The 27,675-nt window shown below is 39.0% G+C and overlaps 1 protein-coding gene across 11 annotated transcripts in view; it reads left to right on the top strand.

Annotated features, from left to right (window-relative positions):
- The window catches only part of dennd5b (DENN/MADD domain containing 5B), a 67,118-nt gene extending 41,373 nt beyond the window's left edge, over positions 1–25,745 (top strand). For 2 of the 11 annotated variants that reach the window (XM_049474321.1, XM_049474318.1), the window contains 18 exons: positions 394–625; positions 2,031–2,181; positions 3,842–3,935; positions 6,967–7,077; positions 8,419–8,550; positions 8,810–8,962; positions 10,246–10,324; positions 10,517–10,598; positions 12,038–12,166; positions 13,229–13,350; positions 14,314–14,459; positions 16,595–16,636; positions 18,345–18,463; positions 19,982–20,169; positions 20,310–20,392; positions 20,492–20,618; positions 22,303–22,477; positions 22,830–25,745. In XM_049474321.1, the coding sequence (XP_049330278.1) occupies positions 394–625; positions 2,031–2,181; positions 3,842–3,935; positions 6,967–7,077; positions 8,419–8,550; positions 8,810–8,962; positions 10,246–10,324; positions 10,517–10,598; positions 12,038–12,166; positions 13,229–13,350; positions 14,314–14,459; positions 16,595–16,636; positions 18,345–18,463; positions 19,982–20,169; positions 20,310–20,392; positions 20,492–20,618; positions 22,303–22,477; positions 22,830–23,013 (2,349 nt within the window). In that variant the 3' untranslated portion in view covers positions 23,014–25,745. The remainder of the gene's footprint in view (positions 1–393; positions 626–2,030; positions 2,182–3,841; positions 3,936–6,966; positions 7,078–8,418; positions 8,551–8,809; positions 8,963–10,245; positions 10,325–10,516; positions 10,599–12,037; positions 12,167–13,228; positions 13,351–14,313; positions 14,460–16,594; positions 16,637–18,344; positions 18,464–19,981; positions 20,170–20,309; positions 20,393–20,491; positions 20,619–22,302; positions 22,478–22,829) is intronic. The other 9 variants (XM_049474326.1, XM_049474323.1, XM_049474328.1 and 6 more) reach the window with 6 other exon arrangements.
- Positions 25,746–27,675: the final 1,930 nt, after the last annotated feature.

The following is a 27,675-nucleotide window of genomic DNA, read 5'->3' as shown; positions in this document are numbered from 1 at the left end:
CTGCAGCTACACTGGATATTTTTCGTGGATTAGATTGGTTACCCCCAGTCTACAATTTTAGACCAGATAATTTAAATAATCAATTTTAAGTATGGTCATCATATGTTTATACAAAGAACAAATGCAAAATATATGCAGCTTGCTCCATTCTCTCAGTTTTACTCTGTTAAAATTGTTAGAATTTTCTTTATCTGGTGCATTTGAGAAACATATTCTTTTAAAAACATTTCAAGGTTTGAAAGTTTCTTTAAAGGTTGACTTTTTACAGTGAAATAGTTGAAGTACAGTAGAAGCTTGCATTACCTGTTGACTACATGGCTTTAGTGCAAAACTAAAAAAGTTAACGTCTTTGCTTCTAAGTGTGTATTTGCTTGTTTGATTTATATTATTCAGGCATCCTTCCTGTCGGACCAGCCAGAGCCCTTCCTGCCTTTCCTGTCTCGCTTCATTGAGACTCAGATGTTTGCCACCTTTATCGACAATAAGATCATGTCTCAGTGGGAGGAAAAGGAGCCCCTCCTGCGCGTGTTTGATGGACGCATTGAGAAGGCCCGCCTGTACAACGTGAGAGCGCCGAGTCTACGCTCCTCCGTCTACCAGAAATGCACCTTCCTCAAAGAGTCCGGTGAGCATCCTGCAACCCTGTGTTCACAAAAAGAAGCGTATTTAATTAAGCTTATGTAAGACTAATGAAGCTGTAGCACATTTATCACACAAAGACCTGAAGCTCTGCTCTGTCTCGTTCTCTTCTGTTGTAACTATAATGTTTGGCGAGAGCGCAGATTCATCTGGAATTACTTCTGCTTCTGCAATATGATCCAAAACACAAAGCGTGCCAGAGCTGAAGGCAGTGGGTTGAGGAGTTGGAGGATGGTCAGAGAGAGATGAATAGAGCAGAGGGGGAATGAAAGGACTGAACAGAATGTCCTTATGACTCATACAAATGAAGAGCTTTGAAATTCTGCCAGATGCTGTACAGAGGAGCGCTGGAGACTGGCATTGCACTGTGTCATCACTGTGGACCAATCACACGTTAGTGTGTTCAGCACTGCTCAGTGTAAGAGCTGCTGCTGTGTGTTTTGAGCTGATACTTAATCCCCATAGTTACACGCTTTAGACAAGTGTTGTTTCCAGATTCGCTGTGCTCAGAACTGCGCCTTCCAACAAAGACGGGTGCTATTTTGGTACAGATTAGAATATATGAGATTAAATACGTTCATACTAAAAAGAGTATTGTCTGTAGAGTATTGTCACAGATGTGCAAAAGGACATATACAGCTTGTCTAGTCCCTGTAGAAAAGTGCTGTCAAATTACTGTCAATAAAATAGGCTCAAATCTAACACATAGACACTTAATCACAAATGAGAAAATACCATCTTGCCAACCGTGCAACATTCCGCTAACAATGAAACACAATAGCCAATAAATTGGAAATTACCAAATTGATAAAGTTGGTTGTTTCGAATTACAGTTTTAATGCGATTTTCAAAATGGAGAAATCATTTCAAATCGATTTTACATACAAACATTTCATCTTTTTAATCTAAAATATATGAAAATCTAAAAATAAATCCCACCATTTCTAAAAACTGCAGCATCATCACTTTTCGGTGAGGATTCATGATTAATTGTGGGAAACAATAAGAAATAAGTATTGTATTTCTTAATTTTTGTCACAAACCCTAATTTGTCAGTGTGTGTTTTTCCGCGGTGTGTGTACATAAGATCAGAGCGTGATATGAACGCATGGGCTTGAAAACAATGTTTTGAATCATTGATTCACTTAATGAGTCGACTCAACCCAAATCCTCTGAACACCAAACAGATTCTTTGTCTTCTGTAGTTTAATTTTTAGTAGGAGGAGAATCGAAAATCAGTTTTTTGTTTTTTTTCATCATACACATTGTCTCACCAAGTTTTTGGCAATAAACAGTCATAGCTGAAATAAATCTTGCCATTTAAAAGATGCTACAGGGCCTAATTAAACATACATTATAACCTTTTTCATTTTTCTTCCATCTCTCTTCAGCTCAGGCTATTGAGCAGCGCCTCATGAAGATAGACCACACAGCCATTCATCCCCATTTGCTGGATATGAAGATTGGCCAGGGCAAGTACCAGCAGGGCTTCTTCCCCAAGCTGCAGGCCGACGTGCTCGCCTCAGGCCCCACCAACAATAAGTGAGTATTCACACAGAGACAGAGCTGCATTGTCACATATAAACAACAGTGTTAAAGAGGGTAGAGAATTATAGAGAGTGTTAGAGAGGGGAGAGTGAGGATGTGCTCAGCAGTGGCTCTCAAATCTGCCTCTAGCTGAGTCTACCCACACTGTTTGTTTAATATCTTTCTCTGCACCAGCCTCTAATTTAAACTGGCTGATTATTTAATGCTGAAGGGTTCAATCATAACCCTCATATTATCCTCCGGAGGGATGATGCTGATGATGGTAATAATAAGGTGTTAATTTTATAAGGACTGTTCTTTGTTTGTCTGTGGCTGGCTTACCTCTTTTATGTTGTTAAAGAGGAATAGCGAAGAAAAACGCATGAGTCTCATTTAGAACAAGGCACTGCTTTTTCTAATCTTAGAACAACCCAGTTAGAAAGGACACTACATGCTTGGCAGCACATGATAAATGTGATTTTTTTTATGTACCTTTCACCACCTTAGCTGATTTTTACTTGATACTAAAAATCAGTAAATTTTACCTGATTCTGTATTGTCCTGATTTACTTGTATTGTTTTTTTTTTTTCTTCTTTAAATCTAAATATATGAATTAATAAATATGTGGCACAGTGCAAGTTGTTCACTAAAAAGGAAAAAATATATTTAGAAACTGTAGTCTACCATCCTTAGTGCAGTGATGAAATAAGATTAATTTTACACATTAAATGTAACACAGTCAACACAGGTGTGACATCAAACATTCAGATACTTGACTATTCGTATTGGTGCTTCATGAAAATTCCGTCCAAAGAAAACCCCACTTCTTAGTTCACACTTGTTCTAATACAGTGGTTCTCAAACATTTTAGACCATTTTACTACGCACAATCCAACTAAAACCTCAAGATGAAAAATAAATAAATAAAATGTATTTGGTGGTCTACCACCTTGGCGTGCTTCTCGTACCACCACATACCACCAGTACCAACAATTTAAGAACCACTGTTTTAGGATATCTTTTTAATTTTATTTGAGAGAAGAATTTTGCAGTATTTTTTCAAAAACAATAAGAGAGCACTTCAGTTTCTGAATCAGTTTCTCTGATTTTGCTATTTATATGTAAATGTTTGAGTAAAATTGTTGTTTTATTCTGTTACCTACGGACAATATTTCTCCCAAATTACAAATAAAAATATTGTCATTTAGAGCATTTATTTACAGAAAATGAGAAATGGCTGAAATAAAAAAATACAGAGCTACAGAGCTTTCAGACCTCAATATTTGGTGAAATAACCCTGGTTTTTAACTTTTTTTCCCACTCCTGGTGCAAACATTCAAGCAATTCAGCTTGATTTGATTGATGGCTTGTGATCACCCATCTTCCTCTTAATTATATTCCAGAGGTTTTTAATTTGGTAAAATCAATCATTTTAGGTGGTCTCTTATTTATTTTATTTTGCAGTGTATGACAACGTAGCATTTTTCCGTTAAATTATTTTAATTGTTAAAATTTGTTGTTGATCATCTTATTTTTTGTTTAATTTAACAAAAATACAACATGTTTATCTTTAGCTTTACAAAGTAGGTGAAGTTGTTCAGCATGAGCTGCTTATCTGCTGACTAATTTGTTATCTTGTGCTCGTGTGATGTCTCACTCTAAATCCTCTGTCAGCAGGTGGTCTAATCGCACGGGTCCGGCTCAGCGCAGGAGGGAATGGCCCAGGCAGCAGCCTGACCACCTCGGGCTGGACAATGACCTGAAAGAGGTGCAGTATGGCTGCCTCCTTTCATCCCCATCTCTCTCCCAGCTCTTTTCCACTCCCCCCGTCTTTTATGCCACATTTCATTAACTCAGGCGCTCTTATTTTTCCTGTCCTTTTCAGTGCAGGGTATTCTACAGTATACTCTGTCCTTTTCACTGGAAATTAGGCAAATTCACAATGAAAGCCTGCTTTATCTAATCTGACTGACTGGGCAGCTGTGGATAATGCTGTCTGGATAATGCCTAGGAGCTAAATGACCTATTTGTAGAGACAGAATCTGTGACTAGAACATCGATTTAGTGATAATACAGTTTCTATACTAATTAATAGCAATATACCGTATATAATTTTTGGGCCCAATCCCATTTCATCTTTGGCCCTACCACTTACCCCTACCCTTTCTTTTCAAGTGGTGAAATCCTCCCTTTAAGAATTGGGCAACCCTTCAAGCCCCAGATACGTCATCAGGAGCGCTAAAGTTCAGTAAGCTAGCTGCTGCTGGTTAACTAGTTAACTTTAGGGCTTCATTTTATGCCTTCAGAAAGGGGGAGGTGGTACCGAAATTAATTATTATTGTCCATTCCTTAATTTCTGTGTGATGGGCAGCTAAAATGATAGCTTTGATTAGCTTTTATTTTATTTTGTTTTTCAGTTCTGCCTTAAATGCTGCAGCCCCTACTGTCTGTTGCAACATTTAAGGTGAAACAGGAAAGATGGCTAGCTAGCTACTGAGACAATCTACTAGTGACCTTTTTTATGCTTGTTATGAAGAATTTGACCTTAAAACATTGAAACTACACATTAAATTCTTTTTTTTTTTCCCCATTTTCTTCAGCCAATTACTCAACCCACTCTCTCATTACTCCCCCTATCACTAGTAATGCCCCAACACCAGGAGGGTGAAGACTAACACATGCCTCCTCCGATACATGTGATGTCGCCAACTACCCACCCAGAGAAAGCAAACCCAATTGTGCTCTCTAAAGGCTCCAGTAGCTGATGGCAAGCTACATAAACAGGATTTGAACTTGTGATTTCCTGATCATAGTGGCTGCGCTTTAGCTTGCCGGACCACTCAGAGCTCCCTTATCATCACTTTTAACAAGGAAAATACTTACCGTATTTTTCGGACTATAAGGCGCACTTAAAAACTTTTAATTTTCACAAAAATTGACAGTGCGTCTTATAATACGGTGCGCCTTTTGTATGGATTTTACTCGTCAGGTTGTAAGGAGCAGTAAACACACACTCCGTGCAGCGTTATAGAGAGTTTCAGTGCTATACAGAGTCCAGAGCCGTGCAGCTCCGAGGCTGAGCAGCAATAGCATTAGCTAGATGCTAACCGCTAAGCTAGCTAGCTTATTCACTGAGATCAGTATTATCTAAATTTTACTCGTCAGGTTGTAAGGAGCAGTAAACACACACTCCGTGCAGCGTTATACAGAGTTTCAGTGCTATACAGAGTCCAGAGCCGTGCAGCTCCGAGGCTGGAGCAGCAAATAGCATTAGCTAGCTTATTCACTGTTCAGAGATCAGTATTATCTAAATTTTACCCGTCAGGTGTAAGGAGCAGTAAACACACACTCCGTGCAGAGCCGTGCCGCTCCGAGGCTGGAGCAGCAATAGCTAGATGCTAACCGCTTAGCTAGCTAGCTTTTTCACTGTTCAGAGATCAGTATTTTCTAAATTTAGCACTTTTAATACTGCTGGAGCAGTATTATTAGAGTTAGATGCTAATCGCTAAGCGTTCACCGTTCAGAGGTGAGTTATCGGCCTGTAAGTCTGTGCTGCTTTGCCTGGCTAGCATTAGCTAGATGCTAAGCGCTAACTCTCTCAGAGGTGAGTTTTATCAGCCTGTAATCTGCTTGTTTACCGTGTTAAAACAAGCTACGGGGGACGAATCGCTAGCTAATATCTCACTGTCTTACCAGAACACGCAGGATTACTCAGTGTAACGCTGTCGTTTAAGTTTGGGTTAACTTTACTAGTTTAGGTGACTAGCTAGCGTGCTAGCGGATAGCTATGCTAACGCTGGTGCAGCAAGCCTTAGTGGACATCTGGAAATCTAAGCTTACTGTAAATAAACTGAAGCACGTTACTCACCCAAATAAACAGTTTTCAGGAGAGGAATCTGTGTAGATTAATATCCAGCACTCGTTTGACTTTGAAATAGCTAGATTTGTATACTGAGACGCTCCACCGGCAAGCGACCACCCCCGGTGGGGGAAGGGAAACATGGCGCCACCCCTGTTCACTTTGATATAGGCACCCTTTCTAGTGTCACTTAACGCGCCTTATAATGCGATGCGCCCTATGTATGGAAAAATAGCAGAAAATAGGCGTTCTTTGATAGTGCGTCTTATAATACGGTGCGCCTTATAGTCCGAAAAATACGGTACATTTGTGGGGATTTCTTTGGTCGCTTGTTTCGCTATTTTACCAGTGATTCTCATATTTCTCTGTTTGAAGTGTGCCCCTGAAAATTCTTTATATGGAGGGCTAACAAGCCCATATGAACCCCTTCACCCTAACTCTTCAACCTAACAAGAATTGGGACACCCCAACCTCTTGACATGCATGCAAAACACAGAGGAGTAAGGGGTAAAATGGGATTGAAATGGCCTTGGTGTCCATTTATCAGACGGTGCCTCAGCTTTAGCTTCATTTCTGTTCTGTCCACTGAAGTTAAGTTGGCTGCCCAGTTTCTGGTGTGTTTTCTGCATCATCAGCTTTTGCTACTTATATTTCCTATTCTGTTGCTGCTGCATGTGTTTTCATATTTGTATTTTTGTTATTTTTAAACGTTATTTTTAAGTCTTAAGTTTGTCTTTAAGTCTTATTTTGTTTCCTTAAGTTTGTCTTGCATGTCTTTCTGTTATTTCATGTCTTCATGCTTAAGTCTGTTCTTTTATTTGTGCACACTGCCTTCCCCCCCCCTTTTCTTTCTGTCCTCTTTCTTTTCTTTTCTTTCTTTTTCCTGGTCTTTTGTTGGTGTGGTTTGAATGCTGTGGGTGTGGGCTGTACCACTCGGTAGCAGGTGGAGGGGTGTTTGGTGTTGCAGAACTCTATGGCATTCTGGGAATGGGACAAGGCACCACCCCCTCCCATTAAACCGCCCAAAAAGTCCTTCTCAGCCTGCTGCCTGGTATGTTGAGGCCTGCCATTGTGTGACCAGCTGAACCCTGTCCCAACACGCCTTAGACCATTCAGCAACACTTCTCTGTTACATTTAAACCACCTGAAACATAGCATAAAGCTGAAAGAGGCATGATGACGCACACAGTTATTGTAGTATCAGTCACAGAAGTTTACTTTACTGCTTTTCATTTCACTTTAATCACCTGCTCATAATCATCACACTTATATCTTATATCTCAACTACAGACTTTTACTGCTTTAGGTGTTTAAAATTAGCACTGAGAGCACAAATCATTCCCCCCCCCCCCCACAGATTAAATGTAATGAACCAATACGGCAATATTTTTATATTACTAATTTCCCACAATCTGCTTCTGTTTTTTCCTCTCTAATTTAGTGTTGTTAACAAAATAAATATTGGAGTCATGATTTTAATGTTTTATATGTGTCAGTCACAATTTGATCAGTTAAAGCATATTTTGAAATTCCATTATATTCATAGTTTTATGACTCACTTTGAAAAGTTTGAAATAAAACTGTAACTATTTTAGTTACAATAAATAATTTACTGTCACACTAAGAAAATTGTCCAAAGTAAAAAAAAAAAAGAAATCACTTTTTAGTTGGACCAAAAAATCGAGAGAAATGTTTCAAAATATTTTGGCATTTATATCTATGAAAGGTCAAAAGGCCTACCTTTCTCCTACAAAAAAAATGGCCAATTTGGTCATACAAGGAATGATATAAGCAATTAAGTGTTGTATTTTAGGCGTGGTTTTCTGCCTCAGTCAATATGTGTGCTTACATGCACTCAACAGTCCAAGCATAAAAAATTTCTGTAGTTAACTTTTAATTCTATTAATCATGTAAAATTAATATTCAGATTCATATTTCTTAGACTCTGATTAAGGTCTGGAAATCTTATTTAGAATTATGGAGACATCTTCATTAAAACTATTAGGAACCAAAGAAAAACATTTTTGTCACATTCTGTGTGAATGTTCACTGGTTGTAAAGTTGAAAACATTGTCTAGTTTCCTAATATTGCTTGTTAAATAAACAGGGAGTTTTCATGTTATGTAATTGCCCAAGAATGTGTAAATGCACTGGATTACTAAAAACTAATTTTCTGCAGATATTTAAAATCAGATTTTGATATGCATGTAAACACATTAATTGTTTTCACATTATTGAATTCTTATACACATAAATTAGATTTACCTTGAAATTGGGGTTTAGCTTCTATTAGATTCTTATGTGTCGAGTAAATTCAACAAGCTTTTGAACACTTTAAATACACACACACACGCTGGAGTTTGTGGTCTAACATGCCTGTGTCTCTCTGTAGAAGTACATGCAGGAGGCTCGTAGTCTGGGGAAGAATCTGAGACAGCCCAAGCTGTCGGACCTCTCCCCAGCTGTCATAGCTCAGACCAACTGGAAGTTTGTGGAGGGCTTACTGAAGGAGTGCAGGATGAAGGTCTGTTTTCCCTTTTTCTTGCGCATGCATGCACACCCAAGCACAACATGTTAAAACGGTGTCTGCTTTAATGTGTTTTTGTTTGGCTATTATAAACAGTGAGCACTGAATGTGCATTATTCATTACGTGTCCTGCATTATTTCAGCGTTTACTGAAGCTGAAGAATTGTAGTGCACTTGCCCCTCAAGTGATGTTCAGCTTGTGTTAATGTTGTGAATGGGTGTGTGTGTGTGTGTGTGTGTGTGTGTGTGTGCGCAGACTAAGCGGATGTTGGTGGAGAAGATGGGCCGGGAGGCTGTAGAGATGGGGCACGGAGAGGCTAACATCACCGGACTGGAGGAGAACACTCTCATAGCCAGCCTGTGTGACCTGCTGGAGAGAATATGGAGCCATGGTCTACAGGTCAAACAGGTAAATGCTAGGGTGCTAAACAAGTCTACAGTCTACATTAGATTTTAAAGTTTTTATTACTTATTAGAACAGCAAATAATTTTGTTCAGATGTTAATCTGGCATAAACGAAATGGAGCTATACAAAATCATGATCAATTCCAAAACCCTAAAACCTGTATATACACCAGCATTTCTGCCCTACTGTTCAATATTGCACAGTAACAGGTGGCAGACACTTCTTGAGGCGATGCTTTTGCTTTTTTGTAATCAGTATTTTGAGACAGAAAAAACTAGAACCAGACCTTAACCTGCCATCAGTAGCCAAGAAATTGTTGTCAGTGGTAAATGTGCAAGAAGCCAGTGGGTATCTGTGCTAGGTTAAAAGCTAACCCCGCTTGTTTAGCTAGCCAATAGGATATCATTTAATAAAAACGATATAGAAAATGTTCTTGTTACTGTAAAAAACAAAACAAAGCTATGTTATAAGAACATTGTGACTCCACATGTTGATTCTGTATAAGCCATTACCATGCCAATTCTTCATGAGCACACCATAAAAGGAAAATAATGATCTTTATAGGCTTATACATTTTAGTCTGAACCAGTGTTTCTCAATCCTGGTCCTGCTGCCCCCTGGTCTTCATGTTTACTGCTTTCCCTTGTCCCAGTGAACCCGATTCAGCTAATTAGCTCCTTACCAAGCCCTTTCAGTGCAGGTTACTAAAGTAGTGCAGAATGAGGCTCTGTTTTTGAAACTTGGCAGTTGTAGTTGCAGTTGGCATCAGGATGAGGATTGAGAAACTCTGCCCTAAACAAAGTCACATCCGTTTCTATTGTTGCAAATCTTTTAGGGTTCATGGCATGATTTATTTAAAATCTCAAATATTGGTTCCTATTTTAGGGGCGATCTGTAGATGAGCCATTTGCAAACGCGCACTTTGCAACACGATGTAGAGCATGTTAATGTGCATTGTTATTGTCAGCAAAATACGCCTTGTATGGCTTATTGTATTAAAAGTCATGTATCGCTGGTTCGAATCCTGTTTATGTAGCCTGCCATCAGCTGCCAGAGCCATAAGAGTGTACCTAAACACTTAATTCCCAGACCACCATATCCATTGGCGTAGATATATTCATAAACTCTGATGCTATTTTAACAGTGCAGGGGCAAGGCGTGAAAATACACTGTTTCCAGGCTATACGATAGCAATGAGCATTGTGACGCACATTGTGAAAAGTGGAAGATAGGGCTCATTATCTGTAAAGGGAGTTACAGACTGAGATGTATTTTTTTGTATGCAGGGAAAATCTGCATTATGGTCCCACTTAATGCATTACCAAGCCAGAGAGGAATTGACTGAACAACAGGCTGAGTCTCCAGGTACAGTCATATTTCCCCTGTCTCTTTCTCTCTCTCTCTATCTCTCTCTTGCTCTTTCTTTCACACACACACACACACACACACACACACACACACACAAATGTGCACTTGCTCCCACACATTATAATTTTATCTGCTCGCACTGGAGCACACTGTCTGAATCACTACAGTTATCTGTTTCCTTTGCTGCAGTGTCTACAGGACAGGATAGGAGGAAGTCTGAGTCTTCTATCGGTCTGCCAGCACTGCGCGTGTCTGTAGTGCAGGACATGAGGTGGGGAATTCGTTTCACTTCACATTACAAAACTGAGCAATGAAGAACACCTTGCACTGAATGCACTGGCCTCCATTGTCCTATTGCCAATCTGTGTTTTTGAAGATTTTATAGTCTATTTGAATGGGCTGTATTAACCCTTTACAGTGTTTATGCATGTCTCTTTTTAATCATACGGTTACAAACTACAATTATATGATTAAAAACAGACATGCATAAACAATGTTAATTCCAAATAGTCAAGTTAATAGTTAAGGCAGAACAATTATAGTGGGTTGCCTATTAAATTCTAATTACTGTGGATTAAGCAGTTATTTTTAAACATGTACAGTTCTGCTCAAAGAAATTGTGTTTTACTGGATACTAAATTGGTAGGTAAAAGTATTCTAAAGGTACAAAATGTCTTCAAAAACCGGGCTGCGATGTTCTACACCAGGGGTCGGCAATTAGTTTTGGCCCCGGAACAGATTTTTTCCAGGCCATTATAAAAATAATTTTTTGAAAAATTAAGCAGGTAAACCCAGGAAGAAAGGAAAAAAAAAAAAACACTCCGCTCCTCACACGGGGATCGAACCCGAGTCGTTAGGATCGTGGTCCAATACACTACCACTGCGCTGGATAGTGAACTGATTAACAGCTAGGAAAAAAGGCCTTTTAATGAGAGGAAGCCCGAGAACTGGCGGAAACTAAAGTCCTGCCGAGCACGACAGAGAGAAACAAAGAAGGCGTGTAAACTAAAGTTTGACAGAGAAAAATTTTATTTGTGTTTTTTTTTTCCATTATCGCTCAATAAAGTTCAAAAAACCTCACGGGCCAGATGTTTCATACCTATTGCCGACCTATGTTTTATGGTATGCTTTGTAGTGGGGTGTGCCATTTCTTACGTACACAATAAAATCACAAACATTTATTATTATATAGATATAATAAATATTACACCCTTAAATATCGTGCCATATCACCCACCCCTAATAATTACATCAGGGTATTTTTTTGCTGTTTTTTGCACTGTTCTAATTTCCCATTATATATCTACTAGAGACAGATTATATCTGTCCAGTATCATTTGTTTAACTTTAATCCTGGATATATGGAGATATATGGAGTTCATTATTAGTATCAGGACATTTTGGATCATTAACTTCTGTTACAAATCTGATAAAATTCTAGTATGTTTTTATATTTCAGTTAGGGTAGTGCCATGTCTTATCGTATGCAGTAATAAAATGTAATTTTCATTTTGAGCAGCAGTGTATTATTATTATTCAGTGTATTGTCTTTTCGCCAAGAGTATCAAAATATCATGATATTATTTTAGGACTATATCGCCCACCCCTACTTTGTATTATTCCACTGCAGTCTTAGTGGAGGTAAATGTGCTTGGCCCAGTTCTGTTCCTGATTGTCTTTGTCTTTCTCCCCCTCCCTCCTCTCACACAGACACATTCAGAACATGGGGGAGATAAAAACAGATGTGGGCCGAGCCCGAGCCTGGATTCGTCTCTCTCTGGAGAAGAAGGTTCTCTCTCAGCACCTCAAACAGCTGCTGTCCAACCAGGCCTTAACCAAGTAAGAGATACACACACACACACACACACACTTATATACTAAACCATAATATGAATTTGCAGTCACCAGCTGCCTCTTACACTGTGTGAATCTGACCAATAGAAATGTTTTAAGAATTGATTTATATAGCACTTTTCACAGCTGATGTTATTGTAAAGCAAATGTACAGAAATGTAATAGCAGGACAGAAAATCAGACAAAACATTGAACATATAACAGGTGGATAACCAAACCAGCAATGAAAGCAGTTATAAAATTTCCAGTTAAAGTTCGTATAAATTTTAGTATAATTGGTAGTGGAGAGTAAGCAACTGCTGTGAGGCTGTTGACATGAATTGGGTGGTAGACAGCTGATTTGTGGTGGGTGATGGGGAAAGCCTGACTTCCAGAGACAGGTCTGGCCAGACAGAAGAATTGTTTTATGAAACGGGAGGCATCTTCACTTTGCAGTTTTTTTAAATTAAGCAAAATGGTTGCAGTTGTTCATTGGGTCATATTCCTGACTTAATACAGATGCCAATAAGTTTAAAATAAAATGGTTTGTTTTCATTAATAGTTTTATTTACCCTTGTTTCCTCTTGTGCATGACTGTGTGGTAGAGGCGAGCTTAACAGATTGTGTTTGACATGCAAAATCAACCTCCTGGCTGCTCCAAAGCCTCAAATGATGTTACATCATCTTTCCTACTTTAAGGGGCAATATGTTACTGAATAAAATTAATATTATGTAAATATGAACACACAATCTTAAAAATATTAAAGGTTTAACAAAGATTTTTTTTGGCGTGAATTATTATACGGTGAGGTCACCTTGGTAAATACATTATAGTTAAGATGTGAAAATAGCCATGTACTAAGGATTAAATAAGTAAATAAGTAGTAATGGATGTATTCTTTAAGAAATTGCATTAAATATCATGTTAAGGGAAGCTACAATTTTGAAAACACTTAACGCAATGTTACAAATGGCACTTGTATTGTCGAACTGACTTCTCCTTTGATGAGAGCACCTTTTAGAAGATAAGGAGAAGATGGTTATTTATCGTTTTGTCTTCATCCACAGGAAACTGTATAAGCGCTATGCCTTCCTGCGGTGTGAGGAAGAGAAGGAGCAGTTTCTCTTTCATCTGCTGAGTCTGAACACTGTGGACTATTTCTGCTTCACCAGTGTCTTCACCACCATTAGTGAGTAACCGCTGGCAACACACACACACACCAGCTTTAGATCACGACTGGTTCTGTGCTTTTCAAATGAAATATTGACTTTTTTTTGCTTTGTTTTTGTTTTGTTGAAGCTGTTTCTGTCTTTAAATGTGTAAACCTGTTCTGTGTCCTCTTGTTCACCCTCTGCTGTCTCATCTCCTCCCGTTACTCTGCTGTTCTAATATTCCTCCCAAACCTCCAGTTAGAGATTAAAAATGGAGGCTGTTATGACCCTAAATAGGAATAAAGCTGTTCTGTGCGTGTCTGTGTGTTCGTGTCCCCATCTGTGTCTCTGTAAGTGTCTGTCTGTCTCTGTATGTTTCTGTCTGTCTTTGTACGTGTCTGTCTGTCTCTGTCTCACCATCTGTGTGTGTCTCACCATCTGTGTGTATGTCTGTCTGTCTGTCTGTCTTTCTCTGTCTGTCTCTGTCTTTGTGTCTCTGTGTGTCTGTTTCTGTCTGTGTGTATCTGTCTCTGTCTGTGTCTGTGTGTGTATGTCTGTCTGTCTGTCTGTCTTTCTCTGTCTCTGTCTGTCTTTGTGTCTCTGTGTGTCTGTTTCTGTCTGTGTGTATCTGTCTCTGTCTGTGTCTGTGTGTGTATGTCTGTCTGTCTGTCTGTCTTTCTCTGTCTCTGTCTGTCTTTGTGTCTCTGTCTGTCTGTTTCTGTCTGTGTGTATCTGTGTGTATCTGTCTCTGTCTCTGTCTGTGTGTGTCTGTCTGTGTGTCTGTCTGTGTGTGTCTGTCTGTATGTGTCTGTCAGTTTCTGTCTGTCTCTCTGTCTCTCTGTCTGTGTGTGTGTGTGTGTGTGTGTGTGTGTCTGTGTGAAGCACAAAGAACTATGCATCTCTGCTATTAAATGTTTAAAATGATGTGCTGTAAAATTGTAATTGATGCAGCTCTCTCTGAAGCAGTGTCTCTCTCTCTCTCCTTTGTTCTTCTTCTTTAGTGATTCCTTACCGAGCCGTCATCATCCCCATCAAGAAGCTGAGCAATGCCATGACCACCTCAAACCCGTGGGTGTGCGTGTCGGGAGAACTGGGCGACTCGGGCATCATGCAGATTCCTAAGAATGTTCTGGAGATGACGTTTGATGTGAGTGTTCTGACATCACGCTGATCCTGTCCTGTTTTCATGGTAACAGCAGCTGAGTGGAGAGCAGCTGCATTAACTCTGTGCTTCATTTCTCCTCTCCTGTTAGTCCTACAGCTTTCACAGCTGCTAGCAACAGCTTAGCAACCACCTGAAAAACGTTAGCAACTGCCTAGCAACCACTTAGCAATCATGTGGAATATGTTAGCAAATACCTAGCAACCACTTAGCAACCATGTGGAATATGTTAGTAACTGCCTGGCAACCACTTAGCAACCACTTTGCAACCACTTTAGAAACGATAGCAACTGCCTAGCAACCACTTAGCAACACCTTAACAACCACTAGGAAAACGTTAGCAACTGCCTAGCAACCACTTAGCAACCACCTGGAATACGTTAGCAACTGCCTAGCAACCAGTTAGCTACACCTTAGCAACCACCTGGAAAACGTTATCAACTGCATAGCAACCACTCTAGAAATGATAGCAACTGCCTAGCAACCACTTTAAAAATGATAGCAACTGCCTAGCAACCACTTAGCAACACCTTAGCAACCACCTGGAAAACGCTAGCAACTGCTTAGCAACAGCTTAGCAACCACTTTAGAAATGACAGCAACTGCCTAGCAACCACTAAGTAACCACGTGGAATATGTTAGCAACTGCCTAGCAACCACTTTAGAAATGATAGAAACTGCCTAGCAACCACTAAGCAACCACTTAGCAACCACATGGAAAACGTTAGCAACTGCCTAGCAACCACTTAGCAACCACTTTAGAAACACCTTAGCAACCGCCTAGCAACACCTTAGCAACCACCTAGCAACACCTTAGCAACCACCCCAGATACAGTAGCAACACCTTAGCAACCACCTAGCAACACGTTAGCAACCACCTAGCAACATCTTAGCAACCACCCCGGATACTATAGCAACACCTTAGCAACAACGTAGCAACACCCTAGCAACCACCTAGCAACACCTTAGCAACCACCTGGTATATGTTAGCAACTGCCTAGCAACCAGTTAGCAACAGCTTAGCAACCACCTGGAAAATATTAGCAACTGCCTAGCAACAGCTTAGCAACCACTTCAGAAATGATAGCAACGGCCTAGCAACACATTAGCAATCAAAAGTTTAACCAGAAGTTTTACGATTTCAGCATTTAAACAAATGTTTTTAGATTTCAGCGTTTAACCAAAGGTTTTAGATTTCATCGTTGAACCAAACGTTTTTAGATTTCAGCGTTTTACCAAACGTTTTTAGATTTCAGCGTTTTTAGCATTTAGCGTTTAGCCAAAGGTTAACAGCATATCAATGACTCTTCACACTCTTCAGACAGAAACAGCTTAGCAACCATTTTAACTTTTTAACGTTATTAGCGTTCTTTTCCAAGCCAACTTAAAGTTCGTTCACGAACTTTGCCTTTTCTAGTTACTAATTAAGACCTTATGGTGTTTTATTGAATTATAAAACTAAAATCCTCATATGTCAACATACTTTTTTCACAAAAACATAATGTTAAAGATAATTCTTTGTTTTTACAATAAACAGATGCCAATTAGACCAAATAGCAAAGATAAATAAAAAATGATTTTTTATTTATTTATTTATTTTAATAACAACAATTGACAAAGTCTCGGATCATAACTCTGACTCTGGGGCAAAAATGTGATTGTGAAATCCCTAAATTATTTATATCTCCAAATGATGGCTGGATCTGATTTGCTAAATAAATTACTTTCTGACTGTCCTGACCTTAAAAATTCTAACTGGATATAATCTTGATATGCCAAAAATCAGATTTGCACTGGCATTGTGGCGTTAAGAAGGGGTCTTCATAGGGACAGTCTTACCTTGACTCTGGTCTAGGCTTTGGAACGCAGGTATCATCTTAATATGCTCATTTATCTTGGCATGTTTACACAGTATTATCGACCTGATTGCATGCATCTGTGTGTGTGTGTTTGATTGTATTGCTGGAGAAGGTCTTACTTTACAATCAGAGCTCATTATGTTTGACTCCGCCTCAAACCCACATCTCACTGGGGCAATGAAATGAAGAGAGCCAATCACTGCCATTTCTCTCACTGTCAATCATCCATCGTGTCCTAACTCATCATGTCTCCTTTCCCAGTCTGCCTTTAGGCCTCACACGCACATCTCCGCCCTCTTCAAGGTTAGGAGAACCATGTCTCCCCATTTTCTCTCATCTCTCTAAATCTCTCCATCCATCCATCCATATCTGTCCTTCAACTGCTCTCATTTCCCCACCTGTTCTTCTTTACTGGCACCCTCTGGATGCTTCTGTAGGCTGTTAATTTAAAAAATTGTTTGTCATTTTCATGCGGCAGCTGCTCTGGTTGTTAAACATTTATCAAAATTAATGAATGCAGAATTCTGTAAATATTATAAATCATATTTTTGTCATTTTTATGAAAATGGCATTCAAGGAACTTTAGTGTGGTGCACAGTCTTAGTGTGGCTCTGTTGTGTTGTCTATAGGACATGGGTTTTGTGTGTTAGCAGAGAAAATAATTAGCTTTGAGCATACTAGGATTCTCTTGCAGGTGGCCTCGGGCAAATATAATTAAAGGAGCACTCCAACATCTGAATCATCCATTAGAAACTACAGACAATAATACAGATCAGTTTTTTTCTACATAGTAAAATAATAAAATAACTGTTAACTTAATGTGAAGTAGGGTTGCCACTTGTCTTGTAAAATCGTCCTTTATGTGCCAATTAAATGTTGCATCCCATATTAAACCAATACGGTATGGGGCATTATGTCATGACTGATTTCAATATTTGGTTGTGTTTTTGCCAGAAAGTGTCGGTGCATGGGCAAAGCTTATTTTAGTAGACTATTGTGCTTTAATTGGTTGTTTAGGATGTTAATTTTCTAGATTAAAAAATGGATGGTAGTGTCAAACTGCTTGTATTATTTTTTGGTAATCGTTACATAAATGATATTATTAGTGTGGTTTAACTGTTTGGATGACCTGACTTCCTTCAAAGTCATAAAACTTAAGGCAGGCAAAAGACAAATAACTTCCAGCAAATTTAAGTAATAATGTCCCCAGAGACATATAGTTATACACGTAAAAAGCTGCATTAAGTTGCAAAAGTTTATTGCTGCACACTCAAATTTCACAACAAATTTCATTTAAGATTGACTTAACTGCACTTTATTAGAGAATGTGTTCATTGGTTAAAAAAAAAAAAACATTTCAAGCTTCTATGTATGACAGATAACTTTCTTAAACACCCCTTTACCAGCACCAATTAAAACAAACCACTACTGCGGGCCCCCTGCCTCACAGGAGTCGGGCTTTTGGTGGGCATCCTGTGTTTTAATTTCTAAAAGGTGGCAACTCCACTGTAGAGATATACCTGCTGTTAACTATGCATTTGTGTATGTATGATGGCTGCTTTGTGTATCCTACATCTGTTTGCTATCCATATGTGAGGTGGTAGAACAGCACTCAGCAGCCCTGTTCTGATGAAAAGATCTCTATAAGATGCTGTGGCAAGTGGAGGCCTCTAGTGGAAGCCTCCAGTAACACATATAGCTCATGGACCAGTATGTGAACATTTACGGACCTAACGCAGCCAGTTGACTACACAAATACATGCCACAAACACCAAGTACATCTCTAGCCTAGCAGCAGCAGCAGTAGTAGTAGAAGATGTTATGCTATAGAGATGGTAAATTCAGATCAGAAAAAAAATAAATTCTGGAGTGTTCCTTTAAAGGCAGTGTTTGCTATCTGTCTCCTTCTCCAACTGACTAACACCCTCACTGACACGCTCATTCAGCCACCTTCTTAGCATTGCTGACATTGTTCTCATGCTGTGTGTACATATGTGCGTGCGCCCTACAGTGCCAGAATCTGGGGAAGCTGACCACCGTGCAGTTGGGTCATGATAACGCTGGGCTCCTGGCCAAGTGGCTGGTGGACTGTGTGATGGTCCGCAACGAGATTACCGGACACACATACAAGTAAGTTCTGAATTTAATCTCTAATTGTAAATATCATTTTTTAACTTTAACTTTTTTTCCAGAGCTGTATAGTATTCTTTTATTTAAACATGAAAGAGAAACATGCAGAAGATGAGCAACTTAAGAGACTTGAGCAGAGTTCAGACTTTGAGATCAATCTCAAGCTATACCGCTAACAATCTAATCAAAGTTTGTTCTGCCATCATTAGGAAAGGTCAGGTGACTCACATCTTGTCCCACTAAATAGCAGTCACAAGTCCTCTGACTCCTGCATCTTTACCACAAAGGAAACAAGACCTGGGGACTGATGAAGTTAAATATGGCTGCTATGAGCAGAATTACTTGTGGAAAATGAAGCCAGCGGCACAGAAACATGTTACTGATAGAGGAAAGACTGGATGTGATAAAATGGCAAAATCTGGAAACAAACAGTCTGTGGGGGAAAAACTAAACACAGAATTTAATCTTCAAAGAAAAACCACAAGAAAAGTAATGTGAGGGTTTTTCTATGGTCTTTCATTGAATGTGTGTTATTACAAAGAGCAGTGCATGCAGGATTGGCCAAAATTTTCTCAGTGCAGAAGAATTTTGCAAAGACAAATGAGAAAATCCCCCAAGCAGGAACAGAAAGACTCTTATCTGTCTGAAGTATACTGATTATGCAGGGGGCCTAGCATTTGCTTCAGGCGTTTTTTTTTGTCATTTTGAAACTAGAAAATGTACAAAAAAAATACCAGTCTGCTTAAAATAATGAAGAAATGTATAATGTTTATCTTAAAAGAGAAATCCGGTGTGAGCTGAAAGTAACTCCTCTCTTTATTGGTTGAATTCCGATGGCCCTGACATTTAAAACAGGGCACTATAGTTAAAAAAAACAAAAAAAACAACAACATTAAAACACACAGTACCGTGTGTTACAAAGCATCTTCTTGCCTCTTAAATCAACAGGTTTAAAAAAAGAGGTTATTATGGAGATTTGTTTTTTTCTCAGTTCCTTGTTTTAAATGTCAGGGCCCTTAGAATTCTGCTAATGAAGTTTGGACCTACTTTGAGTTTGTTTATGTTGTAAAAATGGTGATTTATTTGAATGGGCAATGCTATGCCCCTATCACTAGCATTGTAAGCCAGTTGGGAGCATTGTCTAAAAAGTCATGGAATTTTAAGATATCAATTTCCAGGCCTGGATTAGTTTTGGAAAAATAAAAATACCCAGAAGGTTTTGGAAAAGTCATGGAAATTTTCTCTACAAATCTTTTTTTTTTATCTATTAATGAAGAAAAGCTATTTTGAGCTAACAAATACAGTAATTTAACCCTACACAAGGACGTTCTCAAGATTTTATACAAATTTTATGATTAAAGATTGTGTGTCAATATTGCTTAATTTTTTTTTTTTTTTTTTTACACATCACACCAACATCAACATATTTTTTGCTCTCTTAATTATGTAAAGTAACAGGAATATATGAGTATACTTTTCTCATGTGTGAACTCATTTTCCTTCTGTTGCGTTCTCCAGGTTTCCGTGTGGTCGGTGGCTCGGGAAAGGTGTGGACGATGGCAGCCTGGAGAGAATTCTGATTGGAGAATTAGTTGTGCCATGCAGTGATGAAGAGGTGGTGCGAGGAAGCAAGACTCCCCCTCCTCAGCGATCACCATCACAGCTTCGGAGAATCAGCATTACCTCGATCACAGGCCGAGGCAACAGTACGTTTGGAAATATGTATATTAATGATATGTAATAATAGTATTAGCTGTGAAAAGCAGGTGATGTTAGTGACATGATTTAAAGTTGTAATTTTAATAACACTTTTATACATTTTCTCTAATGCTGTCTCTTTATATAGAACCAACAACAGATCAGATACAGGACGCCATCAGTGAGGCCATCAACAACATCTTGAAACATTTTCACAAACCAGAGAAAGAGGTAAGTGTGTACAAAGAGGCAAGTCTGCACAGCCGTATGTTCTGCTAGTTTTGTGAGTGTTCTTGTTGACCTTGACTTTTGTTTCTTTCTTTCTGTCAGAGAGGGAGTCTGACTGTTCTGCTGTGTGGAGAGGGCGGGTTGGTGGGAGCCGTTGAGCAGTTCTTCTACCACGGCTTCCGAACAGCTCGTCTTTTCCAGAAGAACATCTTTGTCTGGGATTTTATAGGTGAGCTCAGAATAGAACTAATCTAAACGCTGCATTTACACTGCTCTGACGTGCCAACGCGCATGAACGCACTGCCCTCCTCCAACTGGTCGCATGTGGGCGTTACAAATGCGTTCCCTGTGTTTAATTTAATCGTTTTTATAAATGGGAAATTATTTTATACAAGCTGTATGTCTTATAAACTAGTAATTATAAATGTATATATATAAATATAAAGATTCAATCGAGCTTTATAATACTGTATAGTGAGCAGTGTACAGGATAACAAAAGCAAACTTTTCAAATTAAAATAAATTATGTATTAATATTTTCAAAACCCACCAGAGACCCCAGCAATCTCGACTTCCTTTCTTCTTGCTGTGTTGCGCTGATCAGATTCCCTGTAAATCGGCAGGGATTGATCATAAAGGACAGGAAAGCCTGAAACTGCAATAATTAGCTTTTCTTCCATACTTCGCAGTAATGCTTAAAAGTGGAACAAATAGTTTTAATAACCCTGCACTGAGGACATGTATCAGGAAAACACCTGCTCTCTGATTGGATAGATGCATCCGTTGGACAAATTAATTTGCATCGGCTCAACTTTTCTTCTCATCGCATCCCCTGGACTCAACACGTCGGACCCAAAATGCACCGCGCGACTGCGGCTGACTAAGCTGATGCTTCCTATTGAAAATTAATGTGATAAATCACTGTGCGTTGATGCGTCAGAATCTGGAACTGGAGTTTACTGAATAGACCATTTTAATCTAATGGTGCAGGGCTACATACACTGCTTCCATGAAAAATACATTAATCTTCCACCATTACACCAGTGAATTCATGTTCCTCAGATGCGTTTTGTGGAAGAAGTAATAAACTGCATGTTCTTGCCTCTTCAATCACCAGGTGGTCTTTTTAGATGGGTAAACATTAGTGCTGGGCTTTTTTTTTTTTTTTTACGATTAATTTGGTTAATTTGAATTATAGTTTTAATGTGATTTTCAAAATGGAGTAATCATGATATTGCATGGACATTTTAGCTTTTTCATCTAAAATATCCGAAAACGCTACTTATTTCTGAAGTGTTATTTCTTACCTTGGTTACCGGCGCATCCCACAAACCAAAGCACAAATTTTCTAAACATTCCGCTCTGAGGGCTGAGCTCGTACCAGCACTGTTCCAGCAGTTTCAACACAAACACCTGGTGAAATAAAGCATATTTTTAACTAGAAATACATCCTACGTTTCTAAAAACTGCAGTGTCATTGCTCTTCGGTAAGGATCCGAGATGAAATTTTTAAAAATCTGTTTTTTTTTTTTTTTGTTTTTTTTTTAAATAGGTAAACCTAGTTTTAAACCATTTCCTTGTCATCTGTAGTTTGATTTTTAGTAGAGGGGGGTATCGATTAAAATCTGATTTTTTTTTTTTTTTTTTCTTTTTTTGGTGGAAAAATGTAAGACTTTTTTTTTTTTTTGGCCATAATCGCCCAGCACTAGTGAACATGTAAAATAAAGTAGTCTGTGAATGTTAAATTGTTTTATTTTCAAAAATGAACTTGTAATAAAGATTGCTGCAGTTAAATCATCTTAACTGTGAACATATCTTCTCTAACAAGCTTTATTTTAAAGTTTAAAGTTCTAAAAATTAGAATGGTCATATATTTAACAAAGGGTGTATATGTATGTCTTCTGTTTGAGCAGAGAGGTCCGTGGTATATATGGAGAGTGCTGATCAGATGGGGGATCTGCAGGAAACTCCCGAGCCTTTTGGTCTGACCTGCGACTCTCTCTGTCGTTATGCAAACGCCATCAACAACACATCACGTAACATCGGCAAGGACGGCAAGTTCCAGCTGCTGATTTGCCTCGGGGCAAGGTAAGAGCTTTCCTGTATACTGTTAATACTGTGCAAAAAAGTGTCTCTCTTTTTCTGCCAGTTCTAAAATGTTGAAATAATGTAAATCTGCTAGTAGTTATGTATGATGTCAAAATTTCAAGATAGATGTCCCAATAGAAGTGCTTTAAAATTATTTGGAATTACATTTTTCCCACTTTAATTGAACGGAAGAAAAAGTTTTTTTTCCCCTCCCCCTCTAGTAATAAGAATACATAATATACTACAGTATACAGTATAGTGCAGCCTCTTTTTTCCATGTATTTTTACATGCACAATACAGACCCTTTAACCCTGTCTTTCCTTCCCTCCCTCTGTTTCTCCCTCTGTACAGAGATCGTCTGCTGTCTAACTGGCTCCCCCTGCTGGTGGACTGTCCAATCATCACGCGGATGTATGAGGACTCAGCACTGCTGCGTGACCGTGTCGCCGTCAACTCTCTCATCGGCATCCTTCAGTCTCTCCACGACTTCCCCATCACGCTGGAGACCTCCCTCACTAAAGGCGTGGACCTGTAGTCCCCTCTTCAAACTGCTTTAGACTCAGAACCCCCATCCTATCCCCACACCCATCTTCTTCACTTCTGCTACTGCAGTCGCTCTCAGGGCCGGCACGGCTCCAGCAGCTCAGGACTCGGCTGCTCAAGACTAACGGAAGCTTTTTTTTTTTTTTTTTTTTAATTCAAATTCCCAAAACCCCGTGCACACAAAACATTTATTGTAGCAGTGTTGAGGGTTTGGATTCCCTGCAAAAGAAACTGAATCTGAGGATTTGCTCTTGAACTCTGCTGGTGTGGATTTGTGGGGTTTGATAGGAGGGAGTTCTCTTCTCCTGTGTTCGTCCGTCTGACCCCCCAGCCACCTTTTAGATTGCTTCGCTATCGGATTCACGCGAACAGAGGAGTTTCTTGAGAAGTATTAAGAAATAGCTTTGTTTTTGAATATTGTCATTTGATGCAGAGCTTTAGCGTTGTCAGACTTCTCGCATCACATCATTTCTTTCCACAACTGAAGGCTGAAACTGAATCACACTTGCACAACTGTTAAGAGGACATTTAAGAGTATTGGGGTCAGATATCGGCCACAGGTGGATATATTTTGTTTGTTTAAAGTCAGCTTTGAACTTTGGGTGACCACTTCAACAGACAGTTTTAAAGTTCTCACGCGAGAAAGGTTTATCTGGATATGTCCAGCCGAGCCTGAGGTAGTTTAAAGGAACTGACATTCCAGCAACACCAACAGAAAACACTGTAGTGAATATTCCGTGTGTGTTATCATATTGTGAATGAGATGTGATGTATGTGTATGTGTGTGTGTGTGTGTGTGTGTGTGAATGTAAGTGTGTGTATATACTTAAGAGAAGAACATTACAGGAAGAGGTTTATTTTGCCAATCAGTATTAACTTGGTTTGTGTTGAAATCAAGCTTGAATTTTATATTTAGGAGAAAACACTGGAAACAGAAAAGCAATAATGCACCCTGCCATCTCCTGCCCTCGTACAAACTGAAGTGATTATTCATACATACTTACAGCCAGCTTTCACTTTCCTACCATGTAGTAATTTCCTCAACATGCAGAATTTGTCTCAGATTTAAAGCCCCAGGGAAGATGGTTTGGGATCTGAGTTATTTGACCTGGATCAGGGAGCTTTAACCTTTCTATAAGTTTGACTCTATAGGAACTCTGACATTTTCAAACACATTTACATCCATGTAGAGCTACTACCTTACCATAGACTTTGGATCCAACCCTAATCCAACCCCTCAACCTGTCAAAACTGTTGGCTGCCTTTTAAACGTTCTTTAAAGATTGGCTAATTAATGAGTGTTAGATTTGGGTTTGAATTGAAGCCGCCTCCAGGTAGGTCACCAAAAGGAAGGTTGGAGGTAAAAACTCTATAAAGGTTAAAAACTACACAAAAAATTACATTTTCATGTGAAGGAAGTTAGATCTTCTGGAGGGTTGGAGATGAAAATGGTAAGAAAGCTGAAAACTGCAGGAATAAGGATCTCCAGGAGTAGAGTTGGAGTTGAAGCCTGCAAGAAGCTAAGACTTCTGGAGGATGGTTGAGCTGGAACCTGCAGGAAGACAGATCTCCAAGAGAAAGGATTTGAGTTGCAACCTGTAGGAAGATAGATCTCAAGGAGAAAGAAGTGGTTTGAGTTGGAACCTGAAGAAAAAGGGATCTCTTGGAGAAAGGGTTTGAGTTGCAACCTGCAGAAAGGTAGATCTCAAGGATAAAGAAGTGGTTTGAGTTGGAACCTGCTGGAAGATAGATCTCAAACAGAAATGGTTTGAGTTAAAACCAGCAGGAAGACAGATCTCAAAGAGAAAGGCTTTGAGTTGAAACCTGCAAGAAGATAGGACTCCTGGAGTATCAGTTGGAACCAGTTGGAACCTATCAGTTGGAAATATTAATGATAGAAATCAATAGGTATCATGGACAAAAAGAGAAAATAGTTTATTTATAAAGAAACCACTAGTTAATGCTGCAGAAGATAATACAGCTGATCTCATTTTACCTTGAATTACAGTGTTTGAATTAGTTCACCCGTGTTTAATTCTGCGAGAGGGTGCATGAATGAACTCGAGCACGCTTTCATTTTTCCAACATCTTGGATCGTTTCTGTGTATTTATTATTATAATTTTTTTTAAACAATGTTATTTGCAACACTGGTTGTTTTACAGTACGTGTTTAACTGGATCATTTTGATGTGATGCTGTATCAGTTATTTATTTTCTGGTGTATCATATCTGCTGTTTAGTCTTGGTTGGTTCAAAACTGTGTGTATTATCAGTATATGTTACCTGTGTAAGACTGAACTGAATCCAAATGTCTCCCTATCTCCCCAGTCAAAGTTGTTCCAACATTTCCTTGCATTTAATTGCAATGTGGGAAGAGGTAAAACAATGGATCATTCCCTTTTGTCTTCAGTGCTGTTGCATGCTACTTGTTTTAGAGCTCGGTGCTGCAGCTAAAGCTGTAGATTAGTAATTATCAGCCCTCTCCTGCCCACATTTAGACCCGTTCCAGGGTCCTGGCCTAGCTCTCTCTATTGCCTGACGAGTTCATTGACCGTTCTATCTTTTTCCCCTCTCCTCTTGAATGCATTGTGAACTTTCCTCATCTGGAATTTAAAAACGAGTGGATTCTTCCATCTGTCAGTAATGGGTAAATGATTGCTGTTATGAAATATTCATAAATATTTATGAAACATCTCATTAAAATTGCTTAGTATGTTGGAACAAGTGTCTTCTATAAACAGTGTTTTTTTATGCAAAGTGTTAATTTTGTATTTTAAAAAGCATGAATTCTGTTTTAAAGTCTTGGTCAGAGATTTTAAGAGACTTTTTCATACTGAATGGTGGTTCAAAAATTTAAAACTCATATGGATGCATCCTAATCATCTTTTATTGTTAATTATTATGGCTTACAATGAAAACCTAAAAGTCAGTTTCTCAGAAAATTTGAATCCCATGTCAGACCAATTGTTTTTTTGTTGTTTGTGTCAGTGTGGGCAGTGTGCCAATCCTGCTGGGAAAGGAAATCCTCATCTCTGTAAAAGTTGTCAGAAGATGGGAGCATAAAGTGCTGTAAGGTGCTGGAGGACTTATTAGCTTTTTGGACCACACCTGCCATAAATAAAAAAAAAAGAATATATATATATATATATATATATATATATATATATATATATATATATATATATATAGGATTCAATTTTATCTGTCAGCAATGAGCACAACTTCCAAGTAGCTGAATTTATCAAGAGGTGTCCACAGTGTTTTTAAATAGATAGGTGTGTGTAACTATCGTCAGATTTTATTGAATCCCTGAAACTTGAAAAAGGAAAATAATCCAACATAGAATATATGCTGATGCTGTCCAAAGGCAAATTTATCTTGCAAAGTAAAACCATGGTTTCAGTAGAAATCAAGTCATTTTGGAGCATTTTTATTGGTCCTTGTGTAGTGGTGGGGAGAAGGAAGCCATTACTCTTCAAAAATAACACTGCTGCCTGTCTGATGTTTGCTCAAGATCACACAGATACGCCAGAAGCCTATTGGAAGAATGTTCAGTGGACAGTTTGATCCAAAATAGAACATTCTGTTGTAATAAATAAAAGGGTTTTGTTCTCAAACAAACATAATGAGATTTTCTTTAAGCACATCCACTCTCATTCCCCCTGTAGGCAGCACTGAATTTGGGGCAGCTTTCTAAGCAGCGTTCCATGGTAAGACCCAGTTATAGTAAAATTAAAGTGAATGTGTGAGTGATAAGCGTTTCCAAGAAGTTTTTTTGGGACATGTTCCACTCAGAACAGGCCTCCCCTGGGTCGACCAAAGAAGTTGCGTCCAGGTGGTTAACGTAATATCAAGAGGTTGGCTTTAAAAAAAGAGACACATGAGTACTTCCATCAAAGCTTAAAGAAGTGGGAGGTCAGCCTGCAGTGCTAACACCATATGCTTTTACTGCATCAACTCTGTCTGCATAGCACTGTCCTAGAAAGAAAGCCTCTTCTATAGCTGATGCACAAGAAAGCCTGCAAACAGTTTTCTGAAGACAAGCTGTTCTGTGATCTGACGAGAAAAAGATAAACTTGTTTGGCTCAGATGGTGTCTAGCATGTGTGGTGGCACCCTGGTTAGGAAAAAAAGGGAACTGTCTCTTTCTTACATTTAAGCATGTTGTTGGTAGCATCATGGTCTGGGGCTGTAGGAGTGCTTTCGGTACTGAGGAGTGGATTTCCAACATGTGACATTCTAAATCAGAGCATGATCCTCTACCTCCAGGAACTGGGCCGCATAAAAACAACCCCAAACACACCTCCAAGATGACAACTGCCTTGCAGGGGAAGCTGAGGATAAAGGGTTTGGACTGGCAAAGCATGTCTCTAGACCTAAACCTTAACAAGCATCTGGGGCATCCTCAAACAGAAGTGTAGGAGTGCTAGGTCAACATATACCAGCTCCATGATGTCGTCATGGAGGAGTGGAAAAGGATTCCAGTGGCAACCTGTGAAGCTCTAGTGAACTCAAGAGAGTTAAGGCAGTGCTGGAAAATAATGGTGGCCGTAAAAAAATAGACATTTTGGCACAATTTAGCCATTTTCACAAAGACATTAATGTCTGTGTGTTGAGTTATTTTGAGGGCACAGCAAATTTACACTGTTATAGAA

The sequence above is a fragment of the Astyanax mexicanus genome, chromosome 2 (genome assembly GCF_023375975.1).
Source record: "Astyanax mexicanus isolate ESR-SI-001 chromosome 2, AstMex3_surface, whole genome shotgun sequence".
NCBI lineage: Eukaryota > Metazoa > Chordata > Actinopteri > Characiformes > Acestrorhamphidae > Astyanax > Astyanax mexicanus.
The sequence above is the reverse complement of the archived record's forward strand: the minus strand, read 5'-3'. Positions and strand labels throughout refer to the sequence as shown.